We start from the raw sequence: 18,425 nt of genomic DNA, 5'->3' as shown, positions 1-18,425 counted from the left end.
AGCTGGTACTACCTGCTTCCTCTCTCCTACCCCGTCTCTGTCTCATAAAATACTTCTCACTTTCCGCACAGCCAGTTTATGTGGTTCCCACCTACCCTTCAGGAAGCAGTGCTTTGTTTGATACCCTTAAATGGAGACTGATGTTCACAGTGCAGAGCTTGGAATTATCAAGAGGAATCCCAGAATATGAAAGAGCGCTAGGGGCCTATGACAGCTTTGTAAATATTAAGTTTGTGTAATGATAAAGATGGAAGAGATGGGGCACCTGGGTGGCTCAGTCGTTAAGTGTCTGCCTTTGGCTCAGGTCATGATCCCAGAGTCCTGGGATCGAGTCCCGCATGAGGCTCCCTGCTCCATGGGAAGCCTGCTTCTCCCTCTCCCACTCCTTCTGCTGTGTTCCCTCTCTTGCTGTGTCTCTCTCTGTCAAATAAATAAATAAAATCTTAAAAAAAAAAAAGATGGAAGAGATCATAAGGTTATGTAAATAAGGAGAAGTTTTGAGTTTAAAAGCATTCTTCGGCATTTTTCTTTGTGTCTAGATCTAAGTACACACATAGGTATGGGCACACACATACTTTTATAAGCACACATCTCTGGGCACACAGTCACATGCATACGTGTGCAGATATGCACACATACACATACACACACGCACATTTAACAGAGGATTGGCACATTAAAGGCTATAGGAACTTGGGGCTTTGCACTTAATGGACAGCTACTAATGTTTACTGAATTAGAGCAAACCTCTGCTCTAATCCTGTTTTTTTATCATTGACCATTGCTCTTAGCAGTTAATGTTTGAACCTGGCCGTAAAGTAGTCGACAGCAGCTGACCTATGTCCGACATCCGAAGCGGAAGGAGCCCCCTATAAATCAGACCACACTGGGCAGCCCAGCCAGCAGAGCTGCCAATCCGCTTGGAGCCAGCCTTGTCGCCACCATGAACTTCTCCGGCAAGTACCAACTGCAGAGCCAGGAAAACTTTGAGGCCTTCATGAAGGCCGTTGGTGAGTGCTGGGCTGGGCACCAAGGGTGGGGGTCATGGCTGCGAGGGTCTGGCCCTGTTGGCAGTGGCTCATCAGAGTCTTGATTCGGGGATGGGAGGAAGGTTCCAGGCTTTGCACAGACCAGAGGCCATGTGATGCATAGGATTTTTGTAGTCATTTGCAGCTTGTGCTATTACTCACTGGACAAGGCCATTCTATAGGCAATTTCTGCTGGTCCCTCACTGTGTGACCTCCCTCCCCCATTCATTCATCCATTCATTTGTTCATTCATTCATGCATTCCTTCTTCTAACAAACGTTGACTCAGGCCAACCACATGCTGCTCACTGTGCTGGATGGATACCAGGGAGACAGATAACTTGGAAATGAGTCCCATTTCCAAGTCACAGTTTAGAGATGGAAAAAAAGTAGAGATACAGTAAAGCATTTCCTAACTTCTGAACCTGACTCACTGCCAGGCACTGTGCAAAGCCCTTAATATACAATACCCCATTGAATCGTCACCAAAAATCTCTGAGTTGGGTAGTAATATCGTTCCCATTTCACAGTCAAGACAGCTGAGGCCTAGAAAGGTTAAGTAATACAGACCAAGGTCACACAGGTAGGAAGCATTTGCATTGGGATACAAAGTGGATAATGGTTCCAGAGACCCCACTTTACTCCTCTGTGCCCCCCCAGGGTCATGTGCAGAAGGATGAGGGGCTCATGGGAGGGCACAAAGGGGGGCTTGCTCATGGTGAAGGTGAGCCTTGGCTGGGCCTTGGCAGGTGAGCAAGCAGTCCCTAGGAGATGGGGTGAGGGGAGCGTGCTCCAGGTAGAGGGAATCCTATGAGGAAAGGGGCAGTGGGACAAAGAAGAGTGCCAACGGGGAAGAGTGTGGGGAAGACAGCAGAGGCAGAGAGAGGAGGACCTCCAGGGCTAGCCGAGAGCTAGGCTCTTCTCCTGCAGGGTGCCATGCCACCTCCGTTGGGAGTCCCTTACTCAGGCCATAGGACTCTCTACCCCCACTGCCAACACATGGGGCCCTCACTTCGTAGAACAGCATACCTGTGCCCTGAAAGGTGTAAAGGTCTGTCTCAGGGCAAGGGAGTCCCCCTGCACCTTCTTCAAGAGCCTCGACAGCAGAGGTTGAGCGGGGGACCCGTGGCCACAGGATCGCTGGGTGCTGTCCCGGCTGGCCCGCGTTGTCCTGGCATATTATTCATAGCTCCCCCTCTTGCTCTCAGGAGGGACCTGGCCAGAACACGAACTGTGTGGTCACTCTGGGTGTGGAATGAAACACTGACACTCAGAGCAAAGTCTGGCATGAGATAGAAGAGCGAGCGGGAACCAGGGCACTCATTAGAGTAAAGGTTCCTCAGGACACAGGAGTATCTTCTTTTATAACCCCCAACAGTGGACCGCCAGGTCAGGCCAAGTCAGGACACCGACCTTTCCTTTCAGAGGCCCAAGCCCATGTTGCTCACAGGACTCAGTCCGGGCCTCTGGCCTCTGGGGAGACACGGCCCCTCCCTGTCTGACGTCACGCCACAGAGTTTCTCTGTGACCGCCGCCCTGCAGCTCCCACCTCTGCTCATCTCTGAACCTCAAATGGTTTCCACCAGGTCTGCCTGACGAACTCATCCAGAAGGGGAAAGACATCAAGGGGGTGTCAGAAATTGTGCAGAATGGAAAGCACTTCAAGCTCACCATCACCACGGGGTCCAAAGTGATCCAAAATGAGTTCACCTTGGGGGAAGAGTGTGAGCTGGAGACCATGACTGGGGAGAAGGTCAAGGTAGGAGGTGCCCCCTCACACCACTCTCTGCTTCTGGAACTTTCCCTGAACCTGGTCCTAGGGATTCATCCTGCCAGGCTCCCACCTCACAGTTCCCACCACGGATACCTTATCTGTGGCTCCACTTCTGCGGTGGGAGCCAGAGAGACAACAGCTTCAGGAACGAAGCTCCAGGGATGCCCTTCTTGTTGCGATGTCATCCTTGAGCCCAAAGTAAACCAGCCTTGCTGAGCCTACAGTTTCTGGTCATGGGCAGAGAATTCCTGGAGGAGGTACTGGTAACACTAAGAACACCAGAATACCAAGGTCCTAGGCAGGCCCTCAGACCAAGCCTTCAGAGGTCACTGAGCCCCTGGCCTCAGGTACCTCATCTGTAAAATGGGCATAGCCTCCCCTCCCTGACAGAGGCAGTGGGCGGGGCAGCATCGCTCTGCTGGGCTGTGGCTCAGGGTGCACCCTGAGAACTGGGGTGGGGGCACTGTGGAAATGGCCAGAAGATGATGGCAGAGAGATCAGAGGCAGTGGGGTGCCCACTAGAGACTTCTTTTCCTCCCTGGGAAACTCCACACGCCTAGCACAGCCAACACCACAGAGCAGCTGTCTTCACCCCTCCCACTCTCGACAACTTTGTGCCTTGGCTTCAGCGTGTTGGTCTTTTTACCTCTACTGACAGACTTTTATTTCTCCTTCCCTAGATATGACATTACAAGCCAGGAAATGTGTGATAAACTTTAGGAGGGAAATTCTCTTGATATGCCTGTAGGAAGGAGCAGGCCATTGTGGGTTTTACCATAGGCCTTTTCCAGTTGTCCATCTTGGAGGCACATTCTTAACCTTGTCCAGGTTCTTCTGTTTCCTGCTGGGTTTCTGCTGTCTCTTCCTGGATGCATAAAGCTCGAAAAAGAGACCACAATACGCAATAAAATGTGCTGGAAGGAATGCATACCACAGCTAGATAGGTGTTCTCCCAACCAGCTAGTGTTTGGAATTTTGCTATTCCCTCTGTCCATCAGTTTGGAGAATTGGGATTTTTCCAGTTTTATCTTAATGCCTGCATTTGAGACCACTTAGGTGTCCTACACTCATTTCTAGTTCATGTACCATAAATTAAAAGTTTGATCAAAGGAGCCCTGGCATTTTCCTTAGCTTTTATTTTATTTTTTTAAAGATTTTATTTATTTTATTTGGCAGATAGAGATTACAAGTAGGCAGAGAGGCAGGCAGAGAGAGAGGGAGGAGGAAGCAGGCTCCCTGCTGAGCAGAGATCCCGATGCCGGGCTTGATCCCAAGACCCTGGGATCATGACCTGAGCCAAGGCAGAGGCTTTAACCCACTGAGCCACCCAAATGCACCTCCTGTACAGAGGACTGGGGGACGTAAGTGGCTTGGCTGTTGTCAGCCAGGACCTGGGGGGGAGGGGGGCGCCCGTGTTACAGGCAAGAGTCCTGGTCTCTCCCCAGACTTTCCTCACAGCACATCTCTTCTCTCCCCTGCAGGCGGTGGTCCAGATGGAAGGTGACAATAAACTGGTGACAACCTTCAAAGGCATCAAGTCCGTGACCGAACTCAATGGCGACGTGATCACCAACGTGAGTTGGCACTCTGAGCTGGTGGCTCCCCATGCCTGAGGGGAAGGGAGAAGCCAGGGTGAGGTGCAGCTCCCCACCCCTTCCTGTGCTCGACCTTGGCTACCACTTACTGAGGACCCATGATGTACTAGGCAGTTTACACACATGATCTCTATCTTCCCACCACCCTGACTTTTCTAGGTGGGGATACTGAGGCAACGAAGAGCCAGGAAATGGCAGAACGAGGGCTCCTCTGAGCGGGGGCTGTCATCCACAGCAGTGCGCTGCGCAGTCCTACAGGGAACCACTCCCGTTAGAGATGGTGTGGGCTCATATACGTAGGACCATCTTGGAGTGGATGCGGGCTAGCCTCCCCCTCTTCCCTCTCCCCTCATTGCTATCCCCCTTTCCTCACCTATACCCACATGGGATGGGTAAGTGGGTGCTTGGTAGAGGGAGAGACAGGGTCCTTCAGAGCCACCAGCATGACCCACCTTTCTCAGTCTCCACAGCGATGTAGCCATAAGACTTGCTCACGGGCTTTTACAAGGAGAATCATATTCAGAGCAATTTTATGGCAGCTTATGAGGGGCACTCTCCAGTTGGGCAATCCTCCTTGGTGCCTGAGAGTCGGCCACGTCCTGTCCCTGATTTGGGGGTGAATAGCACAGTGTTTCTCTAGCAGAAGAGGAGGGTCCTCTGGATCCTTTTTGCCCCCAGAAAGTGCTTTGGGGAGTAACAGAAGGCAGAATACTACCCAGGGGTCTGTCACACCACTCCTTGTTCAAGTGGGAAAATCCTTCAACTAGGTGGAGTGTGAAGGTCAGCAAGGAAACATGCTGTCCCCACCCCTGCCAGGCACATTCGGAGCACAGCAGGAAGGAGGTACCAGCAGGGTGGAGGGAAACGAGCCTGTCCTGGTCTCAGTCCCGGCCAAAGTCCTTTGATAGGCTTTTTGTCTGTTTGGATATGCTTTTGATAGCTCCCCTAATCTTCCCCTCAGCTGTGAGGGAGGCAGGATGAGGGACTTCCTAGATAGGTTGACCTGTCCAAGGTCATCCGGCTAATGAGCTATAGAACCGGGGTTCAAACCTAGATATTTTCATTCCACTCCATGGCTGTTGAAGCTAAAGGGCTCCTTTGGTACATAGTAGGCACTCAATGAAACTTCGAGAAATTGGATTGAACCAGACTCATTTGGACGGCCTTGCTTTCACAGCCATCGATATAGAAAGGCATTCACGACAGTTCTTCATATGAGGAAGTGAAGTGGAAAAGATCTGGCATGGGATTTTAGAAAAGATCGCCTGCCCTTCCTCTGATCTAACAGAAAACAGAGAAATCTTTGGGTTGTTTCACATGCTGGCATATTTGGGATGATTTTGTAGCCTTCATTACCTTGTACAACTGAACATCGGATGAACATTTCATGATTTTTTTTTTTAACTTTCAGACCATGACATTGGGTGACATTGTCTTCAAGAGAGTCAGCAAGAGAATTTAAACAAGTCTGCACTTCATATTCTTTTACTGTGTAAAATTAATGTAATAAAGCGAACTTTGTTTTAAAAAAAAGGTCTTTTCTTCTTGATGGCTTGTCAATGATGGTGCTATTGGTATCAATGGGTCCTGATCACCTATGTGTATATTATTTTATTTTTAATTATTTATTTGACAGAGAGAGTTGGAGAGCACAAGTAGGCGGAACAGTAGACAGACGCAGAGGGAGAAGCAGGCTCCCTGCCGAGCAGGGAGCCCGATGCGGGGCTCTACCCAAGGACCATGGGCTCATGATCTGAACCAAAGGCAGACTCTTAACAGTCTAAGCCACCCAGGTGCCTCCTGGTCACCTATATTTTTTTAAATCTTGATGATCTGTATGTTCTATCCTGCTGGGTTAGGTCCGAAGGATGATCCTCACCCTGAAAGCAGACCCCAGGCTGCCCACTCAGGTGATCCTACAAGAAACACGAGATGTGGCTGCATTTGTGAAGCCGCCCTGGAATGTCCTTTCCCAGTCAGTCATACAGGCAAGGAGCTGGATGCCCCCTTCTCTCTCATCTACCAATCTCCACGAACAGCCATCTTCCGTAAAAACAGCACTGATCAGAATGCTTCCTACAACATTGCCTAGCACATAACAGTCAAACTCCTAAACCTTCAGGTCTCTCTAACAGGGGTTGGGACACTTCCGCTGTAAAAACCCAGAGAGTAAATATTTTCAGTGTTGTGGGCCATCCAGTCTCTGTCTCAACTCCCCAGTTCTGCTTTTAGAGCACGAAGTAGCCACAGGCAATATACCAATGGGCACGGCTGTGTTCCAACAAAACTTTATTTATGGACACTGACATTTGAATTTCATGTTATTTTCATATGTCATAAAACAGCTTCTTCTTTTGTTTTTGTTTTTTTTTTCAACCATTTAAATACTGGATACCATTCTTAGCTCGCACACCTTGTAGAAACAGGTGGCAGCCGGATCTGACCCATGCACTGTAGGTTGCTGACCCTTGCATGATTATAGCCTGTCCCCCCCTATCTAGCTGCAAGCCTTTCCTGGAATATGCATTCCAATCAAACTAAACAACTTCTCATTCCCCCAGCCATTTAACTGCCACCTCCTTCAAGAAGGCTCAGTGGGTTAGAGCCTCTACCTTCGGCTCAGGTCATGATCCCAGGGTCCTGGGATCGAGCCCCACATCGGGCTCTCTGCTCAGCGGGGAGCCTGCTTCCTCCTCCCTCTCTCTCTGCCTGCCTCTCTGCCTACTTGTGATCTCTGTCTGTCAAATAAAATAAATAAAACCTTAAAAAAAAAAAAAAGAAGGCTTCCTAAATTGTACCACTGAAAGTGCTCTTTCCCTCTCTCTGTCATTTATCAGCACAGGTCTATTGGATGAAATTCTTCCTGCCTTGCACTATCCATGTATCTACCATAAATTTTCCCTCCTTCTCCTGTGTGGAGCAGGGTCTTGGGAAAAAAGGGGGACCATAATTTGGGGTACCAAGGCACCCTTAAGGAAACAGTTTCAGAGCTTCAGTAAGAACTCAGAGATAGAGGATACAGGGGGGAAAATCCTATAGCACACTATAACATACCATTCACAAAAATAAATTCCAGATGAACTAAAAAACTAAGAGAATAAATGGGAAATATTAAAAATAGATACTGTAGATAAACAAGTATATATCGATGTATATACCTTCTTAAAGAAGGTACAAAAACCCCGAAGGAAAAGATTGATTCATATTACTACCTCAAAAACAAAGTTTTGCATGAAAAGAGACACTATAGTTTCCAAAAAAAGCAAAAAAGTGGAAGAAAATATTTGTGACTTACTCAACAGACGTTAATAGAATATCAAAACCAGTAAGAAGCTGAGCAAGTCAGTGGGAACGTGGCGTGATAATATTAATGGGTAATTCACAGTATGAAGCAGGCTGCGTCTCAAAGTAATCAAGGAGGAGGGAGGTAAGATGAGATATCGTTTTACAAATCAAACTAGTAAAAAGTGAAAGGGTTGATAACAGGGAGTGTTTGTAAAGATATGAGGAAAGACTCTCCCATCAGTGGTACAGATGAAAATTGTTACAGCCTGTGTGGTGTGCCATTTAAAAATACCCACTAATATTTTCTTTTGTTTTTTTTTAAGATTTTATTTATTTATTTGACAGAGATCACAAGGAGGCAGAGAGGCAGGCAGAGAGAGAGAGAGAGGAGGAAGCAGGCTCCCCACTGAGCAGAGAGCCTGATGCGTGGCTTGATCCCAAGACCCCAGGATCATGACCTGAGCCGAAGGCAGAGGCTTTAACCCACTGAGACACCCAGGTGCCCCCCCACTAATATTTACAATGTGAATTCTCTAACACCTAGCAATACCATTGTTGTATGTCTTGTCTCCCTAGAGAAATGTTTAAACACATACCAAGAAAAAAAAAAAAGCATATAAAGGCTACAATAGCCAAAAACTGGAAAAAAATGCTCAGGAGTAAAAAAAGGTTAGATAAATCGTGGTATAGTCATACTTGGAAATAACACATGGTGGAGTAAATGTACGAGGTAGTAGGTCTCTAAGTGTTGTCATAGAACTCTCTCTCAGACAAAGCTTTAAAAAAAAAAAAAGCAAGTTTCTGAACAGTATCACCTGTACAATATCATGTAAATTTTGTTAAATATGAAACAAAATTATCTATTTACATAGATATACATGCATGTATATGACCACAAATTGTTGGAACGCCAGATAATAGCCATCGCCTTTGGTGTGGGAAGTCAAGAGAACTTTTTGCATTATTTATATTGAATTTTCTGCAAGGAACTAATTATGTGGAATTATTTTTTTTAATGAGCTGTGACCTTTTTTTAGAAGTATATGATTTAGGGGCACCTGGTTGGCTCAATTGGTTGAGCGTCAGACTCCTGGTTTTGGCTCAGGTTGTGACCTCAGAGTCCTGAGATTGAGACCCCCACCCTCACCCCCTGCCTTGGGCTCCATGTCCACGGCAGTAAGATTCTCCCTCTCCCTTTGTCCTCCCTGCCCACCACTCCAGCACTTGCATGCTCTCTCCCTCTCTCTCTCTAAAAAAAAAAAAAGTGGGCTGGAAGACAAGGTTCTAGTTAACTAACCCCTGATTTTGGACCATAGTTTTCTCATCTGTAAATTGGATGACACAATACCTCTCCTGTGGCTTGGGTAAATAGCAGATGAAATGATGCACGTGGGGGCACCTGGGCGGCTCAGTGTCTGCCTTCAGCTCAGGGTATGATCCAGAGTCCTGGGATCTAGCCCCAGATCAGCCTCCCCACTTATCAGGGAATCCGCTTCTCCCTCTCCCTCTGCCTGCCACTTTCCTGCTTGGGTGTGTGCGTGAGTGCTCTCTCTGTCAAATAAATAAAATCTTAAAAAAAAAAATGATGCGTGTGCCATCCCAACAAGGCATGTCCTTACTGCCCCTTGGATTCCTGAGAGAGCTGCAGTTGGCTCTGACCTCCAGACCATTAGCAGCCTCTCTGTTATGCCCAGAGAAGCATCTGTGAGCGGATGAGGAGGCATGGAGAGGAAAGGTCTCCAAGGACCACACAGCTGAGAAGCTACACCGGGGGAGGGATGTAGTAGAAACAGGGTCTCTTCAACCAGGCCTCTTGGGATCTGACAACATTCCCAAAGCCTCCTCCTAACTGAGATCTTCTCCTGGGAACAAGTCTTGCTTTTGGAGGGGATTGTTTGTGTGTTTATACCAAAAAATAAATTTAATTTTATGCTGCATTTGGATTTTGTATAGGTGCCCAGAGAACTTTGGGCCTGAAGTCAATTTTAAATAAATTGAATAAACAGCTGTTTTTTAACATCAGTTAATAACATCAGTTATTTTTGCCTTGATCCCCCTCTCCTCCTGACCCTGCTCCCTTCTCTCCAACTGTCCTGTGGGCACACCAAGGACAGAACACACTCTGTACCCACAAGTGCTCATTGATTTGTAAAGAGCCAGTTTCGGCATCTATATTCATGCAAATGTAGACTTTTCCAATTATCTTCTTCTTAAAAAACTAATTCCCGTTAGGGTAAAGAAAGTGATTTGGGGGGAGTGTCTAACTTAATCAATATTCAATCTTCAGAGTACTTTTTCTATATATACTAGAGGCGCACTGGCCATCCCATGATTTTCTAGGATTTCATGGAGCCAATATGGGGTAGACATGGAGAAATCAAATTAAGTGTATCTTCTCCACACAACCTAGCCTCATTCAGTCAAATCAGGACTGGGCAGTGCTAAGCTCTGACAATGATTCCCCTGGAGACTTGCGGTCCTGGGAGGTGGAGATCAACCCCTAATCCATCATGGCAACAGTATGATCCCTGCTGTGATCCTAGTGGGTGCAAGCTCCAGACATTTTAGCTGACTCTCAAAGCGTTCAAGGATGTTTGCCTGGCCAGGAGGCATGGTATAAATGGAGACTTGGCAAAAGATGAGGCAGAGAGAGGACACAGAGTCTCTTTCATGAATATTCTTTCACGCTGGTAAGCAGTCTGGACTCGATCCTGGAGACAGTGGGCAATCACTGAAGAGATTTTAGCTTCAAGAATAACATAATACTAAATGCATTGTAGAGAATTATTCTGGCCATGGGGTCAAGGACCAATGAGAAGGGTCAAGGCTGAATACAGAGGCTCCATTAAGAGACTGTGGCAATGGTCCAGATGAGAGATGTGGGGGTTGAACCAAGGCACTGCCTGTGAGGTAAGAAGTGCATTGGACGGATATATGTCAGGGATGTAACAGCAGGATATAAGCCTCACTCAAAAGGGTTCTCCTGATGAGAATTTAATGGAGGCACTATTTACACAGGTGTGGTTTGAGTAAAGGGAGCCCACAAGGTAGGTGAGGCACCCAGGGACGAGCAACCACTGAAAGACATTACCAACCACAGGCTTGAGGGGACTATGTGGGGAACTGCATTACTTGAATTCACTGAGCACTGGAGCCACCGGGGAGCTACCCAACAGGAGCTGAACCCTGGATAGGCAGAGCGGGGGCAGGAAAGGGGGGTTGCTGTGGGGAGTAACATGCCACCTCTCCATCCTTTTGTCTTCCCTTCTTCTACTGGGTCCTCCCATGGGCTGAACAAGAAAGCAGAGATCAGCCTTCTGGGCACAGAGCAGGGCAGAGATGAGTGGAGATGAGATGTAAGATAAACGGAAACAAACCAGCACAGTGGGAACTCCTTCAGTCCCAAACAGAAAAAAAAATACACTTACTCAGGCTAAAATTAAAGTCGGGTGGGGTGAAGAGGGGGTTCACTGACTCAGAAGTGGAAAGAACAGGTGGGTCCAACAACCATGTTACCAATAGTTCTCTCTTATCCCATCCTTTTTCTCTCTGGACGCTAGCTATGTTCTAGAACTTTCCAAACAGCAGTGAGTACCAGTAGCAGCACCTCCCGGGTCACAAACTGAGAGTCGTGTTCCCAGAGAAGAGCAGGGACTCTTCCTCCTCCAATTCAGAAGGGCCCTGGCAAGAGCTCAATGGCCTAGCTTGGGTCGCATCCAGAGGTATGCGGGAATCAGCTAGAACCAGCTCCCAACTTCACATACAGCTCAGTAGCTTCAGTGTTGGCCATGGTGAGGGTATGTATGTATTTCATAAAAATCAGCACGTGTCACATATCTGGGCTCTTCTCAACACTGTTATTAAATATTTGCCAGCACACCCATTATGGGTCGGGGCACGCTGCCCCACCGTAGGTCCAGGCTGGGTCCTCAGCCAGCCTGTCCTGAGCAACCTCCTGCGACCTGTGCAGAGGGTGAGTCGGTACTGTTTTCAGAATTGGAGAGATGCTGGGCTAAAGAGACTGGCTCAGAAGCCCGTTACAGGGGGTGAAGGAGAGGGAGGCCCCAATGGCTCAGTGGGTTGGGCTCTGTCTTCAGCTCGGGTCATGATCTCAGGGTCCGGGATTGAGCCCCGCAATCGGGCTCTCTGCTCGGTGGGGAGCCCACTTCCCCCCTCTCTCTGCCTACCTCTCTGCCTACTATGCTCTCTTTCTGTGAAATAAATAAATAATCTAAAAAGTAATAATAATAGCCCAGATCTTGGGGAATTAGGTGGATGCTGGTGGAGGTTTGGAGGGAAATGACGAGTTCAGCCATGAGCAGGGCCTGAACACCTACCATTGTGAGCAAGACAAAATTTCCCACAAGAAACACACCCTGACATGCCAGATGGTGCATAAGGACGAAGAACCAGCCTACGAGGCTAAATGCGAATGCCGCGGAAGGACACAAACCACACATCTGGGCCGCTCTCTGATGCTTCAAGTCACAGGTCCCTGCACCGCCCCCGGCTCTCTGCCATACCCAGGAAGGTGCCTGGTCTCTAGCGGGATTCCACACACACCACACCTGCCTGGGACAGGCAGGCAGAGGAAGGCGGTGAGACAGGACTGAGGCTCACTTAGTGAGCACCTACAACCCCTGTCTTGGTGAATGAGGAAGAGAAAGCAGGCAAATTGCAACTGGCTGCAATGTGATGCAAGGGAGGGAAGACTCGTTAAGGTAAAGACCTTGAGGTGGGGAGATTATCCCGGCTCATCCCAGTGGGCCCAAGGTATCCTGGTAAATGAAAGAGGAAGGCAGGAGGATCAGAGGAGGAGTGACAAGGCTGCTGACTGGGCCCACAGACCAAGGAGTGTGGGCATTCTAGAAGAAGTTTCTAGAAGCTGGAGCAGGCAAGAAACAGATTCTTCCCCCAGAGTCTCCAGAAGGAACCCAGCTCTGCTGACACCTCCATTTCAGCCGTGTGAGACCCACTTTGAACTTCTGACCTCCAGAACTGTCAGATGATAAATCTGTGTTATTTTAAGCCACTAAGGTGGCTTAAAACAACAACAGGCCACAGGCCCCTAAGGACATCTGGGAAACCATAGTCCTGTGCCTGGACCAGACCGTTCTCAGACCAAGGCTAGGGTGTTGACAAGGAGGACGAGTTCATGCCAGATTATTGAGCACATGTGGCAGCCCCCGGTTGTGCTGTGTGTGGGGCTTCTCTGAGACTGATGACGTACTCCTGGGGGCCTTATGCAAACGGACTGGGTGATTTGTAATGCAGGACCAGGAGTGGGTAAGGGAGCTTCCAGAAGTGCTGTTCATCCTCGTGCCCTGGATGTTACTACCTGTTACCATGTGCACACCTCGGGCCGGGAGCTCGCACGTCTGACTGCCCTCCCATATGTCGCCATTCTCTCTGCTGTGCACCCCAGCTCTCCTGATTTTCCCTCCTGCACCCTTACAGAAGAAAACCCTGAGCAACTGGCCCAAGCTGTGGCTGTATCGGGCCCTAAATACAGGTGTCTGTCAACACACTGGTGGTGCAGTGAGCGGTGGCTTAGTCAGAAGAGGAGGAATCAGAGGTCCTAGATTGTTTAGTCATGGTCCTGGGGCACGAGCTTCAGAATGCAGATTTCACCCCAGGGTTAGGAAAGATTTCTTTAACGGTGTTTTTAACTATCCGTTCTGTTACTTCCATGTAGCAAACTCCATTTTTATAGATGGACAACACCCCAAAATTCATGTGTTCTTTTAAAGTTAAGCCGATTGCCTCAGTATAAATATTCCCACCATGGCCAACATTGAGCTATCAACGTGATGGTGCTGAATGCAGAGTCTGGAAGAGAAGGGCACAGTCGGCTCTCCAGAGCTGGCCGCCCACTGCTGCTCCCGTCTGCCCTCCACCTTCACCTTCTCTGCAGGGGGAGGGATCCTCGACAGAAGCATGGCTGGAGTGCCCCTGGAGCACTTAGGATGGGCCAGGCATTGATCAAAGGGCTTTCACAACAGCAAATCCGTGTGGTAGGTAGAAATGAGGAGCCAGGCCTGGGTGAAACCACCAGTCCTACGTCATCCAGCTGACATTAGGAGAGCTGGCATAGGAATGTCACTGGTCTCAGTGTCCATAATCTTAAAAGTATGCTATTCTTTAAAACTGCATTGTCTATTACAGCAGCCAGTAGCCACATTGTCTATTTAAACTGAAATTAAATATAATTTAAAATTCAGTTCCTCACTCACACTAGATACATTTCGAGAGCTTAGTCACATGTTGTGAGTGGGTACTATATTTGATGACACAGACACGATATATTTTCATCATCACAGAAAGTTCTATTAGACAGCGCTGCTCTAAATAGACTGTCACAAAGAAAGAAGCCACACACATTTGCTTGGAAATACAGATGATTTAATGGCCTTTGTTGACTGCTACAACATAAAAACTCAAAATATGCAGTTTTATGTCTCTTCTGCTCTGAGATAAGCAAGTTCATTCACTTATTCATTCACTCAACACACATTTACTGAGCAGCTACTATATTCCAGGACCCAGGCTAGGTTCTGGGGATAGGAAAAAATTAAAGGGACACGGCTTCTGTTCACAATCTGATGGAGGAGGCAGATAAGTAAAAAGGCAACTGTGATGCCATGAAGAGAATATTCTGGTGGGGGGTTTGAAGGTGATATCAGAGACTCAGACAGGCAGTCAGCAAAAGCTAAGGCCTTGGCGAAAGGCTTCACTGAAGGGGTGATTCCCTAACTGGATGTTGAAAGACGAACTGGAATTGGCAGGTTACAGATATTCTAGATAGAATGTTTCAAAACTCAAAGAGAGGCCCAGGAGAACATGAGTCATTCAGGGACCCAGGAGTGAGCAGGTCGGATTGGTGTCTAGGATGCAATGGAAGTGAGAGACTAGAACAGAAGTCGGGTGTTCCTGGCAGGGTGTTGAGGGACGGATGTGGGAGAGGGGACAAGGGAAAGAGAAAGAGTTTCAGTTTGGATGTGCCAAGTGTGATGTGCCTGGAGAACATTGGAGAGAGCATGTGGGGCTGGAGCTCCGGAGCAAGGCCTGGGAATAGAGAGTTAAGAACATCAGCCTCAAGGTAGTGATTCAACAAAGGGCTCATGCAGGGAGTGTGTGCAGAGTGAGATAAGGATGAACCAAGAGTGACCAGAAAGAACAAACCCAACCTCAGGAAACGCCAATGTATCGGCGGCAGGCAGAGAAACAGGGTTAGGGAAGGAGATGGAGAAACCACGGACATCAGAGGATCATCACAAGGGAATGATACCCAGAAATCAAGGGTTTGGAGTGTCACCTGATGCAGGGAAGCCAAATTCGAACGAGAAGATACCCCGCCAGAGGTGACCTTGTATGAGCCATATTAGTGGAGTTCAGGAAGGCAGCCTACAGGGGGTTCAGGAAGAAATGGAAAGTGAAGAAAGGCAGATGATAACTATGAGAGACAAGTCCTTTAAAAAACATACTCAGCTGTGAAGATTATGATCCAAGAATCCTCAGCATGTTTGTTTATGAGGAAGGCAGTGGATGGAGGAACATCCTGGATCCAGGGGAGAGAGGGAAATACAGGTGAAGCAAGGCCCGAGGACATCAGAGGAGTCCAGGACACAGGTGGAAAGTTAGTTTTGTGGGAGGAGAGGGGCTCCCATTCCACTGACATGAGAAAGAGGGAAAGAAGGTCAAGCACAGACAAGATGTGCATGAATGTGGGAAGAGAACTGAGGGCGTCCAATCAGAGACCTCTGTTTCTCTACGAAGCAGGAGATGAGCTTCTGCAGAAAGCACAAGACTAGACGGCAGAGGTGAAGGCCTGAAATAGTTACTGGGCAAAAGGGAGAGAGAGCCAATGAGGGGCACATGAAACACTTCCAGGCTGCACCCAAAGGCCAGCTGAGGTTGGCAAGGAGTGTGGAGAAGTGCTTGTATTCAGAGAGGTACACAGAGGACGGTGACAAAGAAGAGAAGAGGCTTGGAGGGTGGTTTCACAGGAAGGCAGGAGACTGATCATTTGAATGTGCTCTGGGTTCCTGGGAGAATGGTGGTGCCATCTCTAGGCCTATTAGAATGAAGGCTTGGAAGACTGCCAGTCTTCCTGTGAAAGCTTCTAGAGAAGGGGATAACCTTGAAGAACAGTTGAATGCCAGGTATGAGTATTCTGCAAAGAGGTAGCACACTCACAGAGCTTTGGACCAGTTTTTGGCATATTTGCAGAGCCATTGGAGAGGTTAAGAGGGAGGCAGGAGGTGGTTCTGAGGATGAAGTGGGAGATGGAGGAACTAACATTTTAGTAGAGGTGACAAATATGGGGCTTGGTGGGATCACTTCAAGATGGTAGCTAGAGATCTGGGGTCATGGTTTGGAAGACTTGGTGACAGCCCCTAATGAACAGCTTTGCTCCAGGATTCCCCTAAAACATTGGTGAGAATTCTAGAACTCCAGAAGATAACAGGACAACTAGATTGGCTGATTCCAAGATCCTCACTCTTGGGTGGAAACCACAGCAACCTCTCGGGACATGATGGCAAGTGGGTCACATCACCAAGAAGTTCCTAACCTAGGCGTGCAGAGTCTGGATTAGACACTCTTCCTGGTGAGAGAGCAGAGATCCCAGGGCATGGGCAGTGAAAGAAATTAAGCAAGGGAAATCATAATTATTCCTTACTAAGAAAAGAAATTTACTGAGGGCCTATGATGATGTCTAAGCTGGTAAAGACCATCCAGGCACATGTAAGCAAATAAAACTCCCCAAAACCAATTCTGCTGAACCCAAGACCCATCGCACAAGTTTCTCCCTCAGCTTCATCCTGCTACAACTTCAATCCTACTTGGCCAATGGCCAGGAAAATCTCAGATATTGTCCAAGTGGCACCCACATCACAGGGAATCAAAGCTTGGCAGTGAAGGTGAGGGAAGGAGACATTTTCTGGGTATTTTAGAAATAGTTTCTGAATAATACTTGCAATCCAGACCTTAAACTGAGGCCTCCAGTGGCTAGGGCATATTCACCTCATTCTCATATTTATTAAGAGGTTTTAGTTCTCCAGGTAGAACCTAAATGGTCCAAACATGGCCCCTTCTTCATAGTTCCATGCTAACCTGAGGAAGCCGGACGTCACCCATCCTCGTCGGATAAGACCTGAGTATTCCAGACCCCGAATGAGACCAGCAGCCCCAGAAATAACGCAGATCAGTGAGCAGCCTCCTGAGGCTCCAGGCACCTGCCACCCTCGCCTCAAATGTCACCTCCTCCATGATGCCCTTCCCAATGCATACACACCCCCCCACATACCAGACATATGCCCTCCACTGCGCCCCCCATACGGTTTACCGCTGCATTTATTACACTTTGCTTTAGCTGTTTACATTTCACTTCCCCAGCTACACTTGAAGCTTCTTTATCCCTAGGGCTTTCCACCCAATAAATATTGGTAGGATAAGCTGGGCTAGGCGGGGCTGGGATAGGGTTCAGCTGAACTGAACTAAGTTTAATGAACCAAACTGACCTGAGGAACACAGGACAGTACATTCCCACAGCAACAAGAGTGAACATCCTCATCAAGGGTCTTCCCAGAAACCCACTCCCTCCAGAATGTCTCCCCAGTTCCCAGGCATGGAGCCCGCCCCCACCAGATAGGGCCTCATTGCTTCTTATGGAACAGAGCCGGGGTTGGCTCACTGCTCGGCTCGGCCATGACCTGCATGGGCTGGTTGTTGAGCGCAGCCTCGCGCATCTTGTGGTACATGAACTCATTCTGGCGGAACATGCGCAGCTCCATCTCCGTCTGCACCCGCATGGCCTGTGGGACACAGATACGCCACATACAGTGATAACAGGCCATAGGGACATACAGGCTTCTGACCTACCTTGGTCCTTTTGTAAAGGGCAGACAACAGAGTAAATGACTCCCAGTCACTGAGATTCAGCTGCACGCGCTCAGAGGACACACTCACACACACTCAAACATACTCACATACAGACACATACAGTCATACACACTGACACAGATACAGACAAATACACACACACACACATACACACACATACTCACTCATCCTCTGGGGGCTTAATGTCCTGGGAGTGGGCTTGGTTTGTTAGGGAGAGGGAGTCAGACGCCTGAAAAAGTCACTCGAGGGAATGTTCTTGGCAAAGAATGCTTGTTTGCAGGAATGGACCAGAGGGGAACTAGATTTGAACCCTGGATCCTGCACACAGGTCCTCACTAACATTCTGGGACCGTAGGCAAGTGACAATCCCTTCAGGGTTCAGTTTCCTCATACATAAAGTAGGTGAGATTCCTTCATACTTCACAGTGGACCAGGAAGAGTATAGTATGTGACATACAGAAAAGCCCCAGGCTCCCACATTTCTATTCAAGCACTATTTCTCAGACATCACTGAGGGGCTGAGGATACAGCAGTCAAGCTTAGTATACCAGGCATGAAGTTAGTCTTCTCAGACATTTTATGACACCAAAATCTATCCTCTTTCCCTGTACTGTACTGACTGAGGACAGTCCTTTGAACTCCGTCACCCTCAAACAAACCAGCCCTTCAAAGCACAAAGGAAAACAGCAATTATTACGAGCATGCCACTTGCTAGGCACTGTTCTGAATGCTTTTCACACATTAACGCATGGAACCCTTATCACACCCCTACCCTTTTGTCCATTTTACTGCTGAGGAGACTGAGGCGCACACATTCCATGTCTATGCTCACACAGCTGGA

At 48.2% G+C, this 18,425-nt stretch overlaps 2 protein-coding genes across 3 annotated transcripts in view; one reads left to right on the top strand and one right to left on the bottom strand.

Annotated features, from left to right (window-relative positions):
• The first annotated feature begins 815 nt into the window (after window positions 1–815).
• FABP1 (fatty acid binding protein 1) lies at window positions 816–5,929 on the top strand. Its single transcript, XM_044262496.1, has 4 exons — window positions 816–1,010; window positions 2,614–2,786; window positions 4,283–4,375; window positions 5,808–5,929. Exons 1-4 carry the CDS (start codon window positions 944–946, stop codon window positions 5,856–5,858), a joined length of 384 nt encoding a protein of 127 aa, XP_044118431.1. The 5' UTR covers window positions 816–943; the 3' UTR covers window positions 5,859–5,929.
• Window positions 5,930–17,158: 11,229 nt separating this feature from the next.
• Window positions 17,159–18,425, bottom strand: part of SMYD1 (SET and MYND domain containing 1) — a 39,423-nt gene continuing 38,156 nt past the window's right edge. For both annotated transcript variants that reach the window (XM_044261583.1, XM_044261584.1), the window contains one exon: window positions 17,159–17,496. In XM_044261583.1, the coding sequence (XP_044117518.1) occupies window positions 17,338–17,496 (159 nt within the window). In that variant the 3' untranslated portion in view covers window positions 17,159–17,337. The remainder of the gene's footprint in view (window positions 17,497–18,425) is intronic.

The sequence above is a fragment of the Neovison vison genome, chromosome 8 (assembly GCF_020171115.1).
Source record: "Neovison vison isolate M4711 chromosome 8, ASM_NN_V1, whole genome shotgun sequence".
Taxonomy (NCBI): Eukaryota; Metazoa; Chordata; class Mammalia; order Carnivora; family Mustelidae; genus Neogale; species Neogale vison.
Note: the sequence above shows the minus strand (reverse complement) of the source record. Positions and strands in the feature narration are given on the sequence as shown.

Coding starts and splice junctions, on each gene's coding strand:
- FABP1 (XM_044262496.1), top strand. CDS start 944: ATGAACTTCTCCGGCAAGTACCAACTGCAGAGCCAGGAAAACTTTGAG. Junction 1,011..2,613: donor GGCCTTCATGAAGGCCGTTG/GTGAGTGCTGGG, acceptor GGTTTCCACCAG/GTCTGCCTGACGAACTCATC. Junction 2,787..4,282: donor TGACTGGGGAGAAGGTCAAG/GTAGGAGGTGCC, acceptor TCTCCCCTGCAG/GCGGTGGTCCAGATGGAAGG.